Consider the following 22,395-nt stretch of genomic DNA (forward strand, 5'->3'; position numbering starts at 1 on the left):
CTCTACATAGCAAACAGTAATTCAATGTGATCATCTCTTTTCAAATACTAATGAGAAACTGCTCTCCTAACCAAGGCCTTGGGTCTAAGCTCCTAGCAGGGCTAAGGCAGAAATGGACAAGAGGAAAAAGTCAGAGAAAGAAGAGGAGAGAGAATGAGAAGAGAAAGGAGAGTGAAGGGGCTTCAAAGGCAGAGGGAGGAAGAACAGTGTCTGTCACCACCAACTGACTGGAAATGGGTAGAGGACTGTCTCTCTCTTCTTAGCTAGTGATCTGGAACAGTATCAGAAACCCTCCAAAACAAAGAAAGGTTAACTGAACACAAAGGTCAAAATATTTAGGCATTTACCTTGTTAAAACATGAAGTTCTGAATTACATTCAAGCCAAAGTGATCAGCATGAAACATCACCTACTTGTATCAAAATATTTACACCGACGTGGGCGGATCATTTCCTGGGCATCCTGAGAAGCCACAGACTGTGCTGGGTCATCATTGGACGACTGAGTTTCATCTTCCTGGCCTGATGAATCCTTTATATTTTCCTATAGCACAGTAAAATCAGAGAGTTATTTAAAATGTCATGGGAACTCTCACTGCAGGAGACAGGGGTGGAATTTTAAAGAAAAAATGAACCCATTTTATTCATTACACATACTACCATCTATAGCCTATTGGCTCACCTTCATTAACTGTAAAGCCATACTGATACTCTACAAAAAGTCAGCATGACTGACATATAAGTAAGCATGAGAAATGGCAATAAACCCAAGCAAAGCTAAAACAACAGAAAAGCACTTTAAAAGACAGCTCTCAGCGGTGGCCAGGTGGCTCAGAGAGTAAGAGCACCAGCCCCAGTGTCAGGATGACCTGGGGATTGAATCCTAGGCTCAGATACGTAACACCACACCCAGAAATAACTGGCCATGTAACCTTGAGCAAGTTAGTTAACCCCAATTGCTTTAAAAAAAAAAAGACAGCTCTCACGTGTCTCAGTTGTGGTCAGTCACATCCAAGACAGAAAACATCCCCCAGTGAACAGATGAAACACTGCTCTGAAGGTAAAGTGCCCCAAACTCCACACATTCAGAGTCAATCTCTTGCACCCCATCAGCTTGTGGCAAAAAAACGAGGACCCGACTCCCAGAAACGCACGGTAAAAACCCTGGGGAGGTTTGGGATGTAAGCCCCAACACCCTGGCTGTCCCTTTCATATACCTCCCCAGGCCTGTCTTCAGGACTTTAGAGTGGAAGCCCACCTCTTTGATCGCCCCCACCTAACAAACAAGGCCTCCTCAAGATGTGATGAATGCATCCCTACAACAGACAGCCCCTCTCTACTGGCTGGCCCGAGACACCAGACCACGGCTTATCCTTTGCCTCCATCCTATCCACCCATCTTTCCAAGCCATCGCTCTATCTGCCAGATTTGACAAACTACCTCCTCCACCTTTCTCTGGGTGAGTAAACACTTCAATGGGACCATGACTTCAGAAAGCGCTCTCCATATTCTCCAGCTCATCCCCTCAGTGACAGCTCCCCTTGCCACAGCCTCTCAGGGGCCTAGACTTTCCCTAACAAGGCCATCCTTGAGAGGAGACCTGTCCTTTTCACTTGTACCCACAGTGCCCAGGACAGTGCCTGGCCCAGAATAAGTGCTTTTAAACAGACATTTTTGGAAATATAAAAACAACCAGAAAGCTTTACAAAATGATACACATACTTTACATTCTAGTTCTTTCCAAAAAATTAGATGTGATCCTTGCTAAAAGATGATACTTAGACTGAAGACCAAAAGAACAAGATGAACTTTAAGTTATTTTGTGTATTCAAGAAGTGACATTACCAGAAAAGTCAGCTGCTATAACACCACCAGCACACAGTAAAACAACAGCTAAAGAGCTACTTAACTAGTGTCAACAGCCAACACATGCTGGAGAGGCCAGAATGAGAGTGCAGGGTCTGGTGCCATCAAAGATTCTGGTCCAAACCCGGTCTGGTTTTTTAAGCCTGGCCATGGTGGCCCTTCTGTTCTTTCCCTGTCAACTGGTGATACCAGCAATAACCTACTGCATGGAACTGTGGGAAAAAAATGAAAAGCACAGAAGCCTAATGCGAATTTGGCCCTAATGCTGACAACTCACTTGGAAAACGACTAGCCAGATAATCACAAGTAAAACAGCTTCAGCCTAAATGAACGGATGCTGTGTACGTGCTAAACTGAAGGGGCTTTGAGATTTTAAAAAGAATTTAAGTAATATCAACAGGTTTCTGATGGTTACTATAAAGCAACTTGAATTTCTGAATATCAACATCTAGATGCTCTCTGAGAAAAATTTCTCCCCTATTTTTTCACTATTCTCAGCTATCTTTGGAAGAGATGCCCTACTGTGATTTTCCATCTGAAAGGAGAGGAAAATGCTAAGAAAGTTCATATGATACTTGGGTAAGGCAGGAGGCCAGGCCAAAAGGCTATATGTTCTGATCCTTGAAGCTGTTCTCTGGCCACTAAGTTTCCCCAGGACCCTTTCTGTTAGAACAAGATTACTTGGGAAGCCTCTTTCAATTTAACCCAGAAGAGTCCATCGCTTTTAAACCTAACAAGAGAAATATTACACTTGAAGAACTAGTCCAAGGTCCTCTTTGGGAAACTGTAGATAATGAAGTCCAATGGGTTCCACGATCAAGCCAAGAAATGTTTAGTAAGTACCTACTATGTGCCAAGCCCTGGGCATACAATAAAAGGTGGAATACAAGACCAGAAGGAAGGCCCTAGCATTAAGGTGGAGCTCTTGAGAAAGTCTTCTTACAGAAGACGAGATTGTGGTTGGGACCTCAAGGAGCCAGGGAAAGAGAATCCCAAGCACAGGGGACAGCCAGGGAAAATGCCCAGAGCTAGGAGACTGAGTCTTATGTGCAAGGGTGGTGTAAGGAGACTGGAAAGGGAGGAAGGAGCCAGGTCACAGGGGGCTTTACAAGTCAAATGGAGTTCACTGTTGATCCTAGAGGCAATGGGGAGACATGACAAGACCTAGTCTTCAGGAAGATCAATGGGAAGGCTAAGTGGAAGATGGGCGGGGGCCGCCACCCAGCAGCCACTGCAACAGCGCGGGGCACAGGGATGAGAACTCCAGGACAGTGGCAGTGTCACAGGGGATGCTGAAAAGGCAGCCTCGATGAGCCCATGAAGAGCAAGGGTCCTCGGACAGTGCGTGTATCCTCACAAGACGACCAGTCAAACCGGCACTATTCATGACCCCCTTCTAGAAATGAAGACGAGGAGACAGGCTCAGACAGAGCTCACGCAGAGCTCGGCTGGGCCCTGCCCGCACAGGACCTGGAGCCACACATCACGGCTGACAAGTCAGCAGACGTGACCAAGCACCTGCACTCTTCAAGATGCCCTCCAGTTTCTTTGTCCTAGCAGTTTACAAGGAAAACAGAAAAGTGGAGTCCCTCACAGAGCCTGACACAGCTCAGCCACACGACAGAGCAGGGGCACTCCGAACACGCAGCTCAGTGTGGAGGCCAAAGGGCAAAAGGACACGGCGTCAGAGGACCCCCGTTCACGTCCTGGTCATGGCTGCATCGATTCCTTCCTTCCTTGTGACCCTGGGCCAGTGAAACCAGCTCTTGTTTGCTCATCTGCTCTGGGAAAAAAAAGGAGGAGGGGGCAAGGAAGGGGAGCTGAGGGAAAGGGCCGAGATCTGTGCGGTCATGATCAGTAGAGGGAATCCCTGTGAGGAGACAAACACTCTGGATGAGGACGGGCACCAAGCACCGACACACGTGACACACGTGACACACGGAAGAACGCGCTCTCAGCCTGTGTCAGTGCTCTGCTCACTGCCTCAATTCTGCACTGAAAGCTCACCTTCTGGCCCAGCCTGCAACACCCCAGAAGGGGCCGTCACCCCCAACCCTCTTTACTCACCTTGTTTTCTCCACTACAGCCACTGTTGTCATCGTTGTCCACATCTTCATCGTCTTCGCCTTCCTCTTCCTCCTCTTCTTCCTCCTCTTCCTCAGGCAGCCGGACGGCACTATCATAGCCGTAAAGGCTGAGGAGCTCGTGAATCGGCATGTCGCCTTCCTGCAGAACATCCCCCAAGGCAAATGTCTGAGTCCACATTTCACAAGGCCATGGCATAAAAGACTTTTAGTTCCAAACTTCAATCTTACAGAAGAGGTGAGAATTAGAGAGGCTGCCTTAATGTTCAAATCACCAAACCCCACATATTTTTGCAAGTTTTGGGAAATACATTTAAATATAGTTAGACTAATTCTAGAAAATGAGTAATTGTTACTACTTAGAACGAGATGCTAAATAATGGTCTCACTGTAGGACTACTGATTTCTGGTTTGTTTTTTTAAATGCAGAGAATTTTGTGCCAGGTAGCTAACTGTTAAGATTTCTTGATGAATAACTCCGTAGTTGGTTCTGTGGTGGTTAATGTGGGTGGGTGCTGGGTGGTGGTGGTGGAGGAGAAGAATTAGAAGGTATGAGCTCTTGCCCTCATACAGTACAATCTACTCTCAAGAGATGGATGTTAAAGGCTCTTCCCATAACCCAGAGTTTGGGGACTTTATTTACATGCTACTCGGAGTAGAAATCAAAATCTGATGCAGCAAGAGAATGCGTTGAAAGAGCTCTGCAAACTGCAAAGGGTGACAGGGAAATGAGCACTATCATTGGTCACTCTGGGAGGAAACTGCTCAATTTCAGATGGAGGAATAAATGTGACTTTTATTTATTTTTTGGTCGGTAATGAAAGTGTCAGTTTCAGTTAACAGTTCTAGGACTTTACATTTTCAAAACAATGAATTCAACTAAGATAGCCATGGGGACTGGAAAGATTTAAAATGAATTAGAAAATTATGCTTAAACTCAGTTGAATGAATCTGATTTTCAAAATTTGAAAAGACTAAATAAGGGAACTTTACCCATTTTTTAATGACAACAAAAAAACCCCACCACAATTTTACAAATGTTTCAATGTTTACTGCACACTTATCCCCACAGAACATGGGACGGCATCAGAATCAGCCATGAGCTCCCCAGACCCTCACTGAAATGCCTGCTCGCTAATTCACACAACAGAATGGTTCCAAGCCAAAAAGCAGTAACGGGGGGGTTCCATGTCCACTGAGTCCAAATTATGAAGTCAGTTTAGGTTAAAAAGCCAGTCAATGCTATAGTGTGAGGAAAATGCTGTTCTGGCCACAGAAATACCACATGTTGCCCAATCTACGTCTCCCTTCTTCTTATCTGCAAATAGGCTGGTATGGTGATATTCAAAGATGTAAATACAATGTAGATCCCATTACTCCTGACTCTTTCCTTTTTTTTCCTCTTGCATTATTAGCTATTTCTAGTAATGATCACTACAAAACCCCAGCATTAAGAAAATCAAACCTCTCAGTGCAATGGACACAGGGCAGGAACAGCCTGCAGGAGTCACTGAGCTCTCCTGCAGAGGACCATACTTGTGCCCTGTGCTGGGAGGATTCCGAGAGGACAGGGGTGAAAACGATTAACCCGACAACTGTAATATTAGGTGACACTGACAGAATCTACCTTATGTAAAAACCATCCTCTAAAAAACATTAAATATCAATTTTATTCTTTAAAATTAAGTTTGCTGGGGCAGCTAGGTGGCGCAGTGAATAGAGCACTGGCCCTGGAGTCAGGAGAACCTGAGTTCAAATCCAGCTTCAGACACTTAACACTTACTAGCCATGTGACTTTGGGCAAGTCACTTAACCCCAAATGCCCTGCCTTCCCCCCTTCAAAAAGCAACAACAACAAAATTAAGTTTGTTGCAGCTAAAACGTGATTCATAGTCAAACATCATTATCTACACTACACATTATCTCCTGCCAAAGATCACATCTTTCATCTAAACCATTTGAAAATCCATAATGAATACACTTAAAACCACAGAATATACTATGACTGCTTGAACAGCCATTTGTATTTTGGCGCCAGAGTTCTGCCAGGATCATACTGAGAATCCATTTCAAAAAAGTAAAGCAATAAAAGATAAAATTTTCCCAAGAATTCTTCTGGCTATAAAATACTTTTATTTTTCTTATAAGTTATATGTTAGAGCTTATAATTACAATTGAATTAAAATGAAAATTTAATTATCCATATCCTTTTTTAAAAGAAAAAATGGAGATCTCAATGTTATTTGTATTGTTGTTTAGTGGATTTCACCCCTGTCCAACTCTCTGTGATCCCAATTTGGGGTTTTCTTGTCAGAGCTACTGGATTGGTTAGCCATTTCCTTCTGCAGCCCATATTACAGATAAGGAAACTGAGTCCAAGAGGGTTAAGGGACTTGCCCAGGGTCACACAGCTAGCAAGTCTCTGAGGCTGGATCTGAACTCAGGAAGATGAGGCTTCCTGACTCTGGGCTCAACATTAAACTACTGCGCCACCTAGCTGCTTTCTCAATATTAACAAAAGACACTTTCATTCATAAATGGAATTAAATTGGAGCTCTAAGACCTGGGTCTGAAATCTCAACTCTGCCACCATCTGACACTGGGCAGGAAGTCACCGCTATCGCCTTTACTTTTGACCTCCAGAAAATGAGAAGGTTGGACCAGATAACCTTGAAGGGCCTTCCAAATCCACACTCCATCAGGAGCGCTGGGTCACAAAGCTGTTCCTCGTGTGTTAAAAACGGAGAACCAAAAGTTTAGCCATTGCTCAATCCAGAACAGTATTCTACTGCTGAAGACTTTAGTGTGGTTGAGCTTGGGGCCTCCTTCACAGAACCATGATCCTAAACCTTTTAAGCAAAGTGTGTATACTGTAGGAAGCCTATTATACTGAAATAGTTATAAAAAAAAACAAACCCCACAAAAAAGCCAAGACCCTCCTGGATTCCGGGGGAAGACCTCTTGCTTTGGAAGTCTGGTGATCCAGACAGGAGAGGCAGGACAATGACAAGATGCCCTATGTTTGGGGGAAAGGAAGAGTGTGTCAAGGTCAGACCCAACCCCTCATCTCTTCCTCTTTGTGGCCTTTGCCATCCTCCTCTCCAGAATCATCTTCTCCTAGGAAGGGCTGGTAGAATGGGCCATTTGAAAGTAGCAATGGAAATTAAAAAAAAAAGATGGAAGAGAAAAAGAAGAAGTGAATACATAAAACCGACTGGAAAACTGTCAGTACATGTACTTAGATATATGTTAGGAATGATGTAAATTATATTTTGAAGTATGAAATGAGGGATTACTAACTATTCTCACTTACCACATTTATGTGACTAGGTCTTTCACATTTTCCTTCCTTCCCCCTCCATTTTAAAGTTGGATTTATCACCTAAACTGATTTCCACCCCCATATTCTGCCATCACATCAGGGAAGGCCTTTGGGGCAGGACACACAAAACTGATCGAATCTCTCCAGTTTCTGTAGCCCCTTTCAGAAGTCTCTGAGGTGATGGATGTAGGGAATGAAATCAACTTCCAGGCCTACTCTCCTCCTGTGTGGGTCATATGAATAAATTATCATTATTCTATGACAGGCTCATTAACTTTCCCAACAGTGTGCTTTTATATAAGAACAGCTCTTTCCTGAACTGTTTCAGTGTGAGCTCCAGGAAATAGCTGGGCTTTTATTTTCATTTGAAAAAAAAAATTTTTCTCCTTTAAAAAAATCTTTAATCCCTGAAGGGTATTTTTAAATTCCTCTAAGACCAAAATGAACTAAAAACAGATTTTATTTTTTCAAGGTTTTTAACAATGAAATGTATCTGGTGCTCTGTGCAACCATGAGGCACTGTGAAAAGAAGACAGCCAGACATAATCTCTCCATACCCCAGGAACCAGCTGCAGGTATGTGGACAAGCTAACGGACTTTCAGGAAATAGCTTCTCAAACTGACATGGAAAAAGCACAGTGGAAAAATCACTTCCCTGTGAGGTCTGAGGGCACCTCAAATCCCACCTTGGTCACTCAGTCCCTGGGTGCCTCCCTGGCCCTCTGCTTCCTGATCTGTAAAAAGGGACGATTAAAGAGATGGCTTCCAAAGCCAATCCTAGGCCTAAATCTCTGGGACCTCCACAAGGCCAAAGGCAAACTCTACATTGTAAATTATTTCTTCACTCGTTACAAACATTGCTCAACTTCTTGTTCAATAAACACTCCTCCCACCCCTCCCCGCCCATGCGCTCTGTAAACAGGAGTAATTTCAACTCCACTTTGGCTGTTTCCTTTTATAATCTCAAGTGTGGCTTGTGCCCAGGTCTGAGCTGGTCTTGGCAGAGTTTAGAACAGGGCCAATTACTTAATTCAAATGGATATTAATTTGAAATGTGTAAAAAAAAAAAGTTAAGATCTGCCATTTAAAAGCGGTCACCTTCTGCTTTTCCATCCTTCAGGGGCTCCATCCCTTGCCCCATTTCTTCTGTCTCATTTCAAAAGATCTCCCCACACCGTCCATGCAAATACACACCTATCTCACACATACAAACATGGAAATCCCAAACTCAACGTTTGCAAAACCAAAGACACAAATCTCAACATGTCAACCTGCCCTTAATGTAATTTACCCTCGCAAGATCCTCTATTTCAGAACTGAAGTTTGTTTCTCCTTCCATCATTTCTTCCTCTTCTAGTGTCCGTTCATCATCAAAATCATGAACCAGCATGTCAGCTGATGGATCAAATTCATGGTCATCTGATGTTGCTGAACCTCCTGGTAAAGAATATTTTAAAAGTTCTTGGTAAATCAAATCAGGTACATTTGAGTGACAACATTAAAAAGGAGGGGCTGGGTCTGAGGCAAAGAGTTTCTATTGGGGGCAGTGTGGGATGGACAGTGGAAAAGGCAATCGCTCTCAGCCTGGCCTTGTCCTCAATGCTCCTCAAAACAATCCTCAATGACTGAGCACGTCAGTGGTCCCATGTGTAACAGGAGGGATGTGGACCCCAGGGCTGCATGGGGCCTTCACCAGGCAGTCAGATGGGAGGCCTGAGAAGCTATGAAGGGATGGATTTGGATTTCTAAGGGTCATTCAAGCAGCAAAGTGATTTCAAAACCAACCAAAATTATTAAATTACAACTTTAGTATGTACCCTAGATATATTCTGAAGAAAAGGTGGGATGTGTGTTGTAAATACACATTGAGGTTTTTATGAAACAAAAAAGTTATTTCTGCAGAAGGTGAGGACTAAACTCTCTGGTGTTTATAATACTGAGATCACAATCAGAACTGATTTTATTAACCTCAGCCATTCCCAACATGGGACTATGGGTACTAGCAGGAGTTCTGAATCTGGAGGTCTCCCTGGCCACTGAAGAAGAGAGAGGGCAGATTAGAAACACCACCATCACTGTCTTTCATCACCACCTTTCAGCTCAATTCTCTCTTCAGTCACTGCCTCTATTCACTCTCAGAATTATGAAATCAAAATGTATTATAACTAAGTGCTGGGCTTTCTTTACCATCAAAAATAGTGTGGTCACTGAATGAGATAGCAGCTGTTGTTATCAGCCCTGATCATCCCAGAACGGGCCATGGTCAAACCTTGGGAAAGTGGCATAGATTCATTTTGTCTGGCTCTCCCTAATCCAACAATGCTTAGCACAGTATCACAAACAAACAACCTATGAAAAAGATGACCAGTCACTGGGAACAGCAGTAGCTTAGGTTGATATCTAGCTGAGACAGGAGAGCACTGATCCAGGCCGTCCAGAGGCACCATCTAAACGTGCACAGCTCACTGTATTTGTCAGGACGTGGGGGGCTTTCTACCCTGCCTCCTCTCTTGAACTGTCTCCCATAAATCTCAGGAGGCCTACACTTCTCTGCTCTTCCCTATCTTCAGTAGCTCCAGAGTTTTCTGCCTCTCCCTCCTTAGTCCCCAACCATCCTGACAGTCAGTCTCCTTGCTACCTAGGCCAGCATTCATGCCCGAAGTTTTAACCCTTTCATTCCTGGATTTCCTACAGTCTTGATCTGTGAGGGTTTTGTCTACCTCATCATCTCAGGCAGGCCCCGGATGTTCTCACGCCTCTTGCTCTCCAGGTCTGAAACCAGGATCAAATCAAGTCTGAAAAGGGTTGTCCATTTTCTTCCTTTCACCATCCTTTTAATTTTCCCAATGTGTTCTTTCTTCGGCTTCCCCTGCCCTGGCTGTATCAGTCTCCTGTATTAGAACTACTACTCAACGGCAGGGACTGTCTTTGCTTGGTATCCTCAGCCCAATGCTTGGCACGTGGCAAATGCTCAATAATGATTTCTGCCTTTATTTTTATAGGAAACTCTGGTCAGTCAGGAAATAAGGAACTCTAAAGAACCAGGGTTCCCAGTTAAGACAGAAGCCATAAGAGACCATTATTTTGTTTCTAATGTATAGAACTGACTGCTAGAAATGAAGACTTCATGGCTTTCTGGAGAGTTTGGAGACGTCTTTTAAACATTTAGCACAGAACAAGCCATTTACTTCTGAGACCAAGTTTCAGATAAACCTTCTTCATGCCCTACAGGAGGCATTTGCTGATGTAGTTGAGTTTTCCTGCTAACAGACTGGCTGCTATATGCCACACCGAATCATCCGAAAATAATTCTTGTTATCAAATAGCACTGTCTTCACTAGACAGGACCAATTGAAAACTAGCTAGTATCGGGGCTGACCCACAAGGCATCTGAGACCCGGGCTCCCCAGAACCCATCCTGTGAGCTCCGCCCCTTTCTCCAGTCAGTCAGCCAGCCATTTCCATGGCTATTTATCTATCACAGCTGCAATGACTACAAAATTCCTCTTTGCCTGAAACATGACATTATGGAGAAGCTCTGGCTCAAGATCTTTCTGTGCTGAAGATGCTCGGAATCATATCTAAGCATTCAGATGCAACATATAAAGCATTAAGGTGAGGATGGCAGATTACTCCATCATCATTCATCAGCCTGCTCTCCTTCAGTTAAGAGATGGTTCAAGAGTCATGGACTCAGGGGAAAATGGATTAGCCTTTGGTTCATCCTGGTTAATGCACGTATGTATTCTGTACCTAATATACGCATCAGCTGAAAATGATGTACTCAGCTAAAAACAGGCTGAGGGACTAAAAGGAGCTCAGTATCCACAGTATTTGGAGTAGAGTGATAATGGATTTTAATCCAATATTATTGGTTTAAGTGAAAAGAAGGAATCTACTTAGAATGATTTCCCAAAGAAATAGCTACAACATCACAATATCCCCCTTCTAGAAACCTCAACCCTAGCTACAAATGACAAAATATTTGAAAATGTCTGTGAGGAGTTAAGCTGTCACCAAATGCATTCCCCTGTCAGTCTTGGAAGGGTCAGGTGCCTTTTAGAAAATAAGGTAGCAGAAGAGAAGCAACACTGACCACAGGGAAGAGTAACAGCTCACAAGGAGAAATAGAAAGTCACAGGCACACACCCCGGGAGGAGGGAAACCTGCAATGTCTCCTAGTTCAGTACTTCAGTCATATCAGGACCTGTGCTTAATAAGGCAGGAAAGAATATATTTGGAAAGAATTTCATCCAAAAGTGTTCAAATGAAAATCTTCTGGTATTTTAATGGATAAGAACTTCAGTTACCTGGAAAATGTATATGGAACACTTCATCCCCCCAAAAGTGACACTGCACCAGTGAAGTGTTATTTATATTGTCCATTAATATTTCAAACCTTTATTAGAACATCTTAATCTTAGGACACGATTGCTAAAAGTAGTTACATAAAGTAATCATAGTTTGAAGTTTAATTTCCTGCAAATTCAAGAACACTGCTTCACTCTAGTAAAACAAAATACTCCCTTGATTTCTGACCCCAAAAATCTAGGGCAGGGGGTCTGCAGATTACTGGTTCCTTTTGTAAGGTCAGCAAGCTAAGAACTGATTTTTTACATTTTATAATTTATTTAATATTTTAAATATTAATTTAATTTTTAATTTAATATTAATTATTTATTCTTTAAAAATAAAAACTACCATTCTTAGACTGGGCTGGTAGACTTGGTTCGAGGCCATTGCTGATCTTTGGTCTAGAGGAAAAGGTAGAGAGTAAATGCAACCAAGATGCTGTATTCTAATGCAATTTTGTGAGGAATTTCAAAGACAGAATATAGGAGTGAAAGAGAAACATTCTAATAAATGGATTCATTGCACCTTGTGCAGATGCTCCTGTCTGTCTCAGGATGGACGATGAAACTAGTGCCCTGGGGGTTACCCCTTCATGGCTCAGGACCCCACATCAAGCAAGCTTGGAAAGGATGATAGACCCTTCAGCTGGGTCTGTGCCTGCCCACAACAGGCTTATACTTGGGATATTACCAGAATTAATGTTCTCTTCATTTGCCATCATCACTGACCCCTTGGGTATCCAGATCAACTTTGTAATGACTTTGTTAAAAGAAGCTGGATTCCCCAAAGATTTTCTAATCAAGAGAATGACAGAAATGCCAATCATCATAGTTGAAAGACCCTGTATACTGTTATTCATTTTGCTCTCTCATCATCTTATATTATAGCTGCCCTTTGTTCCATTACTATAAAAAGAACAGAGTAAGTGGGCAATAAAAAAAACAAACAAACATTTTATCCTTCTTAAAGGCAGGCAGGCAGAGTTCAAGGAAAGGCCTCACTCCTCAAAATACTGACTCAGAAACTCTACCTATCCATTTGTCCTGTTTCCTACTTGCCTTAATACAAGTGTCAGCTGGGGATGAAAGTGGGGATACTGAACATCCCATGATTGTTTCATTTGCCCTTCGGGGCCCTCTCTGAGCAGCAGAAAGGGGCTAAATGAATATAAGATCATGACTTTTTCAGCAGAGGAAGACAGGTGGATGTGTGCCCACTTTTTATAATTACAGGCACCACGTTCCCAGTGTGTTTGGGAGCTGTTAGATCAGAACACATCTTCCCACTGAAGCAATGTTAAGAATGATGGCCAGGTTTCCAGGCTCACGCCAGAAGTGAGGACGGGAGAATGACAAAAGCTAACATTTGTACTTACAAGAAGTAACAACTCCCATTTATAAAGTGTTTTAAAGTCTTTTCAAAGCACTATCCTCTCAGTCCCCAGGTGAGCTGGGACCTGAAGCTCCAACAAGTGGCTTGTTCCCAAGTCCCTGGTGACACGCTCATGGCTTTGGGCAGGTCAGTTTAGGAAAAGTGGATGGGGAGGGCAGAGAAATAGAGGCAAGATCTCTAGGTCCTACTTCACAAGGTTGTTGGGAGGTTTAAACAAGAAAATCCAGGAAAACCACTTTGCAAACTTTAAAATGCTGTATATGTCAGTGATCACTACTACTATTACAATTATCATAATACTAGAGGGAAAATCACTGTACAATAGACTATATTATCAGCATCCACTGACTCAGCTTTAATACAACCTAAAGAAAAAAGCAGTTGGATATGCAGGACTAGACTTCTCTCTACCCAGTGGCACAGCAGCAAGAAGTACCAACACCAATCTGTGAACATTCCCCAGAATTTCAGGACCCAGAGAGGTTACTGAAGTGGGCCCAGCCTTCCTGGCAAACCTTCCTTGTCAGGACGGTCCTCCTGGCACGGTGCCTCCACTCACCGCTCCTCATTTCTACTTTTTGCTATCAAACATAGCACATCTAATCCATTTTAAAAATAAAAATGTCACTTAGGTCTCTTCTCCTCCATCCCTTTCCCTTCTGAATGACTTTTCCTTCACCACAGAACCCTTACGAACATTTAGCAAAATGACCCCACACACTGGCCACGTGTGACAAGACAGGCCTTGCTCAGTAGCCCAAGGACTCTCTGCCATCTAGTCTCTTCTCCAAATGGCAGCCCTGACAATGCCTATGGCATCCTCCTGAGAGCCCCAGTTCTTTCTCAGTCCCCACATGGTGTGATATTGCAAGGCCCCTTCTAATCTGGGCCTCCTTCAGGTGACGGAGGGCACTGGACATTCTTTTGCTCAGTTTACATATATGTTCATTTATATGCCCTCCTTCATTTTACCTTTGTTGTGGCCTCCCAGTGGAGGTACTGTCCTCAAAGGCCTGACTGGTTCTCTAGCAGGTGAAGGTCCTACTGTGGTCTCCCCCAATGTTTCCCGTACAAACTTTAAGGGAAATCCTGCTCTCTACAGCACAGACAGGCCAGGCAACACTGAAATTGACTTCATGACAGTGGGGACACAAAGACGTGCTGTGATACCGTCTTTCCCAAGCCTTGCTCATACTCCTCACATCACCTCTGGGAACAGCGGGGGCCAGCCACTTTGCTGGGGATGCACTTGTCCCCCTCAGACACAGCCGTGTTGCCAGGGTTCTGGGGAGGCCTCCTTGCTTCAGCCCTGGAACTCTGGAACTAGCACTTGGCTGGCTAGTTTTAAGGGTCCAGCATCAGCACCACCACCCAAACAAGCCATGAGAAAAGGAATTGGGGGGATGTAACTTGAAGAAAACTGCAGACACTGATTAGAGCAGCAGTCAAGAACAGGACGAAGAAGCAACAGGAGCATTCTGAATTTTCTTTCCTCATCCGCCCACCTACCCTAGGCTCTAGTTTTTCCTCAGGGAATGTGGAGACATGAGTGGTGGAACATCTTTCTGCATTTCCCTGAATTTTTGCTTCCAAAGCCTCTCATTTCACCAGTGGAGCTAAGCTAAGAATAGGAATCCTTATGCAGCCTGGAACGAGGAGGGGGAGAAGGGCTCTCAAATATATACTGGGGGGAAGGGGGGCTCAGGAACAATCCAAGTGGCACAGAATGACCTACGAAGGACCCAACACCGCTACAATACACTCAGCTCAGACTCCCCAGGTAATGAGATTTTCTCTCCTTTCCTTCTACCTTGGGTTAAAAATGTGTCTCTTCTGGGGTGAAAATTTCTTTCTGACACTATACATATTATAGTTTCAGTTTAACCTATTTTATATTTTTAGTATTTTAAGTGACAGAAATCTGGACTGTCATTTAGCAAAAACTCTCAAGCATAGTTGTAGCTACATGGAGAGACAGAAAGAATGTCTAAAAGTAGTTAGGGGATGAATTGGTGGAAGCGTCATCTTACCTCTCATACTCTACATAGTAACAAGAGAAAAAAGAGGTGCAAAGCAAGAAAAAAAAAGCAATTTAGAGGACAATCAAATTTCTCTGGGTTTTAATTAAATGTTATGCAGGATATTGATAAAGTTAAATAAGCAGAATAAAAAATATTTACCTGGGCTTGAAGACTCAACAGAAGGCTAAGGGAAAAAAAGGGAAAAAATTAGCATTTTTCTAGAGATCTATGTGTATACAAATTTTTTTTACAAACACAAATATCACAGGATCTATTCTCAATGATAAAATGACAAGATGTTATAAGAGTATTATATTTCTTTCCAAAGCTCTGAATAGGCTAAGAAACACTAAAACCTCTTATATAATTGTTTCCTAGTTGCTATATTTAGCCAAGCAGAGAGAAAATGCACCATTTTGAGAAATTTTTTTAAAAACTCCCGAGTCTAAAAACTAAGACCAAAATGTAATATTGTTTCAGATTATTCAAGAAGCAAAGGCAGACTCCTCTAATTATGTAGGTACAATGGAAGATACTAAAATCTAAAACCATAATGCTATGAATTGTCAGGGGGAGAGCAGAGCTAGGTTGATTTTGGCTCATCAACCGGGGGAAAATACTCAATGTCAATTATTTTCTTTTAAACAATAGTTAACTGGCAGAATATATAGAGAAAAATGAAAACTTGATCATAGAATAAATACATTGCTACACTCCCTGTTAGGTTTACTAGCCTGGGTTTCTATGCCCACTAAGTGAATTATAATCTAAATCTACATCCTATTTCCTTGCAAACTTGTAACAATTCAGAAAGTGTAGACTTTTATATATATATATATATATATATATATGTATATAAAGTTGGACAGCAACATATAGAGTAGCTAATGCCACTCTCCAGTCCCTGTCTTTCTACCTATATTTTAATCTATATTTGAGGTTGAAATGCAACCTCTTTCAGCAGGTGTCTATTTAGATGATTATGGTTTTGCTTTGGATTTATCACCTTTTGTTTATGAAAAATGAATACAAAATGTTAATAGTAGAAACACCACCTTCAACTTATACTCTATGAATTTTGTATTAATCCTTATAAGAAAACTACAGGCAATTTCAAATTAAAAGCTGCATTTTTCACAATAATTCTCATTGGGAAAGGGCCAAGGATGGCCAAGAGAAAGATGAAGAAGTAGGATAGTGGATTTCAATCCTGAAGGGCCCTTAGGAGGCAACCCCCACCCAATTTTACAGATGAGGAAACAGAAACACAGAGGGGCCAGTGCCTTGCCCAGGACCACTCAGCTGGGGAAGCACCTGAGACTTCTGAACCAGGAAAAGCCCAAGTCTTCCAGGGCTTTTCCTATGGTGTCACACCATCAATCTCTGAAGAGGTAGGCACTGGCCCCAAAACAGATACAGTGACCTACAACCTTGCCATAGACAAGGTTGGTCTGACAAGCCGAGCTGCCCAGGTCATAGACAGCCATCTGCAAACTCTAGGGGGTTGCTCAAAAAGCTCATTTTTCTTTCTCATCAAAATGCTCATGAAGGGATCTGGCTTTTGATGCCGCCAGCCAGAATTACAAATCATAGGCATATAGGTATAGGCTGTTGCACATATGAGCTCACCCCGTCCCCACAACCCTGGGATGGAAGGGCTCTTACTGCTACCCCCATTTTTCATTGAGGAAGGGTAAATCAGGGTCATATTTGTGTGAGGCAGGATTTGAAATGAGGTCTGCTGGCTGTTAAGACCTACCACTGCTCTGCCAGGACACAGAGCCATTTGTATGATATGCAATTGTTCTTACCGGGAAGAAGGTTTCTTTTCAAAAACAGTCAAGATCTGTACCCAAGGTGAATGGGGGTAGTAGAGAAAGGTACTAACCAAAATCATTATAAAAGGACTTCCAGTCACTTTTAGGCATTTTCAGGCGAGCCCTACACTGCTAGCTGGAAATAGACAACCATCACACCAATTATTGTCACACTGCCAAGCAATATCTTAAAAAAAAATATTCGACATATACATGCATTAGACTTTGCCTGCTTATTTCTCTTCTGGTCTCAGGGCTGTTGTCCAATGAAAGAAGTCACTTATGGGTGTTTTCCCTCTTTTTAGTAATTTTCTAAGCAGTTCAAGATTAATTTAAAAAATCCAAAATCCAAAAACTGGTGTTTTCGATAAAGCAAAAACTTGAAAGAAATACTTCTGGAATCATCAATGACACTGGGCCTCCCTCCCCCCCATCACAACTTTCCTGCAATAGCCCTTTAGTAGAAGAGAAAAATATAACAATCTCACAGAAATAGGTTTGCACAGATGTTAAATACAGAATAAAATAGAGATTTCAAATTATGTGGGGACAACTGTTTAACAGGGTTTGTAAAATGGCTAGAATGCTATACAAGTGTAAATAAATTCCAACAAATTCTACAGTATTTGCAAATTTATTACAGGATGGATAGGGGCCTCCCTGAGGCTCAGTTTCCTTATCTGAGAGTTGGGGCTACCTCACAGGTCACTATCTTTTAGGGCTGGAGTCAGTTGTAAGCAAGATAATGTCAGCAAAAAGTGGGCATGATAGGTGCTTTATCAGCCTGGCATTACTAACTTTGTTGAGAGCCAACAGAACAGATGTGGGACAAATACCCTCTTTGCTCTGGTTTTCTAGAGGGTCTAACGCTGGGAACCAGTGAGGTTGTGGAAAGGGGACTTGGAGTCATACTCCCTGAGCTTTAGTTCCACAACTATAAATGAGGGTGTTGGGTGGGATGGCCTCAGAGGGCCCTCTTTCTGGTTCTAGACGTTGGATCCTGTAACATGGTAAGTGGGGGACTGTGGGCAAAGCACCTAGCTGACAGAAGGCCAACTGGTCCTTTCTCTGTTACATAAGGCCTTGAAGACTAGGTCAAACAGCTGATCAGGTCTTTTCTAGTTCTTCCATCTGGGGCTCTGGCATAGCTTTCTTTCTAAAAACCTTTTTGCCTAGAATTTCCCCTTATGTGTTCTTTTTGACCAAGTCCCTCTGAAGGAAGTTTGTAAACAAAATTACAAACATGTGAGTTTTGAAAAACCTAAATGCCTGCTACACACCATACTACTCTGGCAGTCTGAGGCCTCCCCCCTCCCCTCCCCTATGTGATACTCTCTTCCAGTGGTTCAAATCACAACCCACTCATATCCTTTCGTTTTGGGTCTCCTGACTGTCTCCTTCAATAAAGCCTTCACCATTTCCTACAGCAGCCCAGTCTCCTTTTCTTTATTGTATTTAATTGTGGGCCCAGCACCTAGTCTGTCCATCCTCATCAGTGCATGCCCAAGGTAGCTGTACTGACAGACCCATTGCATGGAATGAAGCTTCAATTCTCCTCCCAGGAGGGTTTCCCAGGGCAGAGCAGAGTCAGGCTGAACACCTGAGAGCGCTGCTTTCCTGGAGTCCTTTCAGGGGTCATGTGAGAGGTGGAGTATCTAGATTTGTACAATGAGCCACCTTATAGCAGTGACCCATTTAATATGATGCTATAAAACTAGATAAAATGTAACTGTCAGATGGATGAATTAGTAAGATTTATGAATACTATGTATCATGTAATTTAAAATGACCAGGTTTACCAAATTCAATTTGAATGGTTTCTTGTTTAGTTTAATACCAGAAATACTTTTAAGATTTGAATTTCATAGAGGCAATGCTTGAAACAGAAAACAAAAAAATTCTCACATACAACAGAATTTGGGGTGAATATTGTAATAACCTTGAGAGACTGAAATTCCGTGTTTCTTTTTCTCTTTTATATTTAAAATGTGAGGCCAAGTACCACCCCACTCAGCATTTCTGAAGGTTAATGATGTCACATGGTACCTGTCTATACTCCCAACACAAAAACTATGCCTGCCACCAATAATTACAGCTGCAGACATTTAAAATGAGAAAAAAAATGATTTCATCTACAATGTTACATAATTACAAATGAATTCTGGCAGTAAAGCATTTTTTCCCTTCTTAGTTGAAAAATAGTGACAGAAAAGGAAATGTACTTGTTTGAGGGGTTAAAAACTCTCCTCATAACAAGAAGGCCCCGGTCCAAGGCCCAGTAAAAGCCTAGGTGACCTGAACAAGTCACTCATCCTTTAGGCTGGAAGCAGCTCCCTTAAGAATAAGTTACAGACATGGCTGTTATGGAAATATGTTTTGTATGACTTCACACATATAATCAATATCATATTACTTGCCTTTCCAGCGGATGGGAATTTAGCACTCAAAATTTTTAAAAATGAATGTTAATTTTTTTACATATAATTGGGAAATATTTAACAATATTTTAAATAAATATTTTAAATATTTAAGTGCTCTAGCACCAAATATTAATTTTAAATATTTAAAATAAATAAAATAAAAATGTATTTTAAAAAAGAATAAGTTTCAGAGAAGGTGCCAACCTGCATTGAAAGACGGAGTTTCCCAACAGGGGTTACCTCCACTAGTAGGATCATTCCTATGGAGGAAACAGCTCTTGTCCCTATTTCTATTCTGCAGCCCAGTAGTTTAATTTATGAACAGCGTTAAATATCTACTGGGGGGGAGAGGCCCAGGAATAAGAATTTTGTTGGTGTGGGTGTTCCTTCTTAGACTAAGATCTTAACCCCCTTGGCACAGCAGCCCAGAGTTGCTTTGGTTAAAACGATTCATGCTCCTGGTGAGGAACTCTCTCCACTTAGCAAGGCTGGTTAAGACTGCAGACTCCACATAGGCCATCCCTGGGCCCAAAGACTTGCCAGCTAAGTAGGACCTGCCAGATCTAAAAATGCCTTAGGGGAAATGTTTCCAAAGACAGAAAAGCATAACTATCATTAAATTAATAAATTAAGTGGTTATTGCTTTTGTGGATGATAAATACAAAGTGAGAACAAAACCCCAAGCCACCAGAAGCACACAGTGGTCTGTCTGGATTCTCTCCCTAGACCCCCAACCTACCAACTTCAGACACATCCCTGTTTCTATGTTGTCATTTAGTCAGCTGTCCTCAAAACCCTGGAATTAGCCTGGACTCTTCTCCATCTCATTCACTCAAACAGTCAAGGATCTCACTGACTGAGGTACCTCACCATCAGCCTAAGCTAAGCTCTAACAACTGCACATGACAACTAATTAGAGAACTCAATTTCCCTTTTGGGTCCAGGTACTCCAGAAGGAACTCACCATGGAGGTCATGTCTATGTGTTAAGTCACTCTCCCCAATATCTCTCTTCCTTTGCCCAGCCACCAACATACTCTGGTCCTTCTTATTTCTGCCTGGACTATTACAACAGCCTCCTAAGGAGGCTCCCTGCCTCAAGTCTCTCCAACCCACTCTTCACACCAAAGTAGGGGGATGGGAGAATGAACACCCTCTCCCAGCAAGTCAGTGCTTTCTTTGTACCTTAGTCTTCCAGAAATGCCAGAGCAGGTGTCAAACTGAAACAGAAGCGAGGCCTCTAAGCTGTGTGCAAGGGTCCCTGAGAAGGCATTACGGACTTAGAAAACCAACTAGAGACAATTTTTTTTGGGGGGTGAGGGGGATTATTGTTAAATAATCTGGTTTAGGCTGAACCTGCAGCCTGTCTGACACTCCTAACCTTTGCCCAGAGAGCTGGAGCCCAGCTAGGCTCTGCATTCACTAAGCCTAGCATTCCAATCCTCCTCCTCCACCTGGATCTAAGGCTTAATGGTCCTTCCCTTCATGGTCCAGGCCCTTCAAGAATTTCCCAGGGTCCAAAGAAAGTCCATCTCCAGGGGATTTCTGAGGCCCTCACTATCACAGTCATTCCCATGCACTAGAGATGGGCCCATTTTCTGGTTCTTGAACTCTGCTACGTCTCCCCCAGGGGTTGCCCTGAAGGATTTCTACAGGCCAGAAGGCCCAACACTGGGGCTCTAGCACCAAAGCTACTGTTACCTAATATCTGTTACAATTACTGAACTTCTACATTCCAACAAAAGTGAAAGAGATGTAAAATTTTGCACTGACTTTACAAATAAAAGAAAATATGTTTATGAGAGAAAATCCTGCTCTCGAAAAAAAAATAAAGTCATTGTTACAACTCTGGGCACCAACACGTTTTTTGGGAGAGGAAGGTGAAATTTACATATTTCTCCACCTTTTTTCCTTTTGCTTCACAGACCCCTTTGGCAGTCTGGTGAAGCCTCCCTCATTCTCAGAAGGTCCTTAAATGCACAAACAAAACACAATTACAAAAACAAAATAAGATTATAAGGGGCATCAATTATCTTGAAAGTTATCAGAATGTAAAAAAAAGGTTCTAGAGCCCAACTGAAGAACTCCTGCACTAGACACTGGTCCCTCCTCGATCTTTTCCCTCTCCAAACACATGCATGATGCTGTTTAGAGTCCACTCTGACTCGACCCCTGGTTCTAAGCTCCCTCAAGGCTCAGGGTCTTAACTCCAGAGAGTTCAGCACTGGCACCCGAATGACTCTCCCGTGAGTCCTAGGCTGAGATCCTGAGGAAGAAGAGAGGTTATAGAGCATTTCTGAGAGGAGCACTCACACAAAAGCACACCTCCAACTCCCACAGGCAACCCTAGTTCAGAGTGTCCAGCATTTCCTGAAATCACTCCAATCACTGGGAAATGAACGCCACTGACCCATAAAAAGCAGAGTGTGAACTTTGTCTGCCCCGTCCAACTCTCTCCGCGGTCCTGGATTGTACGTAGGACCCAGAACAAGGGGCTGCTTTACACTAGCGCCGTCAAGAAAACCGTCCACAAGTATCCGAGGGGGGAGGCCTCGGGCCAAGCCGCACAGCCTCGCTCCGCTCTCCCGCCAGCCCTCGGCCCCGCAGCGGCCCGGCCCGGCCCGGGGGGCTCGGCCTCCGTGGACCCCCCGGCTCCAGAGCCGCGTCTCCAGGACCGGCCCCCGGAGGGACTCACTGCCCCCCGGGAAGGGGTGCAACTTCGGGAGCTCGAGACCCCAGACGCCGCGGGAGGGGGGGAGGGAGGAAGGGGGCGCTGTCACGCCCGCAGCGGCGCCGGGCGACCCCCCCAAATCCGCCCTGGGGGCCTCTCTCCCCGCTCCCCCCAAAGTTTGGTCCCGCTGCTTCCGGCCCTCCCCGCCCACCCTGCCGGCCTCAAGACCCCTGACACCGCCCTCCAGGCCTCGGGCCGGCCGTCCCAACTAAGTTCCGGGGGCGGCCGGATCGGGGCAACAGGTGGGCGGCGGCGGCGGGGCCCGGGCCCTGCCCGCTCCCCCTGCCCTCGGCCGCGGCCCGGCGGGGGGGGGCGCCCGCTCCCTTACCTCCGCCATGTTGGCCGCACTGACGGGTCACATCTCCGCGGCGGCGGCGGGGGCGGGGGCGGCG

The 22,395-nt window shown here is 43.7% G+C and overlaps 1 protein-coding gene across 3 annotated transcripts in view; it reads right to left on the reverse strand.

Annotated features, from left to right (window-relative positions):
* MIER1 (MIER1 transcriptional regulator) overlaps nucleotides 1-22,395 on the reverse strand; it is a 65,655-nt gene that overhangs the window by 39,959 nt on the left and 3,301 nt on the right. For 2 of the 3 annotated variants that reach the window (XM_069093389.1, XM_069093391.1), the window contains exons 3-6: nucleotides 15,196-15,220; nucleotides 8,562-8,707; nucleotides 3,932-4,090; nucleotides 413-542 (exon numbers count right to left, since the gene is read on the reverse strand). In XM_069093389.1, coding sequence (XP_068949490.1) covers nucleotides 413-542; nucleotides 3,932-4,090; nucleotides 8,562-8,707; nucleotides 15,196-15,220 — 460 coding nt within the window. Of the gene's footprint in view, nucleotides 1-412; nucleotides 543-3,931; nucleotides 4,091-8,561; nucleotides 8,708-15,195; nucleotides 15,221-22,331 lie in introns of all 3 variants that reach the window. The other variant, XM_069093390.1, reaches the window with a different exon arrangement.

This window comes from Petaurus breviceps, unplaced genomic scaffold (genome assembly GCF_028583685.1).
Source record: "Petaurus breviceps papuanus isolate PSGF00001 unplaced genomic scaffold, PetGlider_PUasm1.0 208, whole genome shotgun sequence".
Classification (NCBI taxonomy): domain Eukaryota; kingdom Metazoa; phylum Chordata; class Mammalia; order Diprotodontia; family Petauridae; genus Petaurus; species Petaurus breviceps.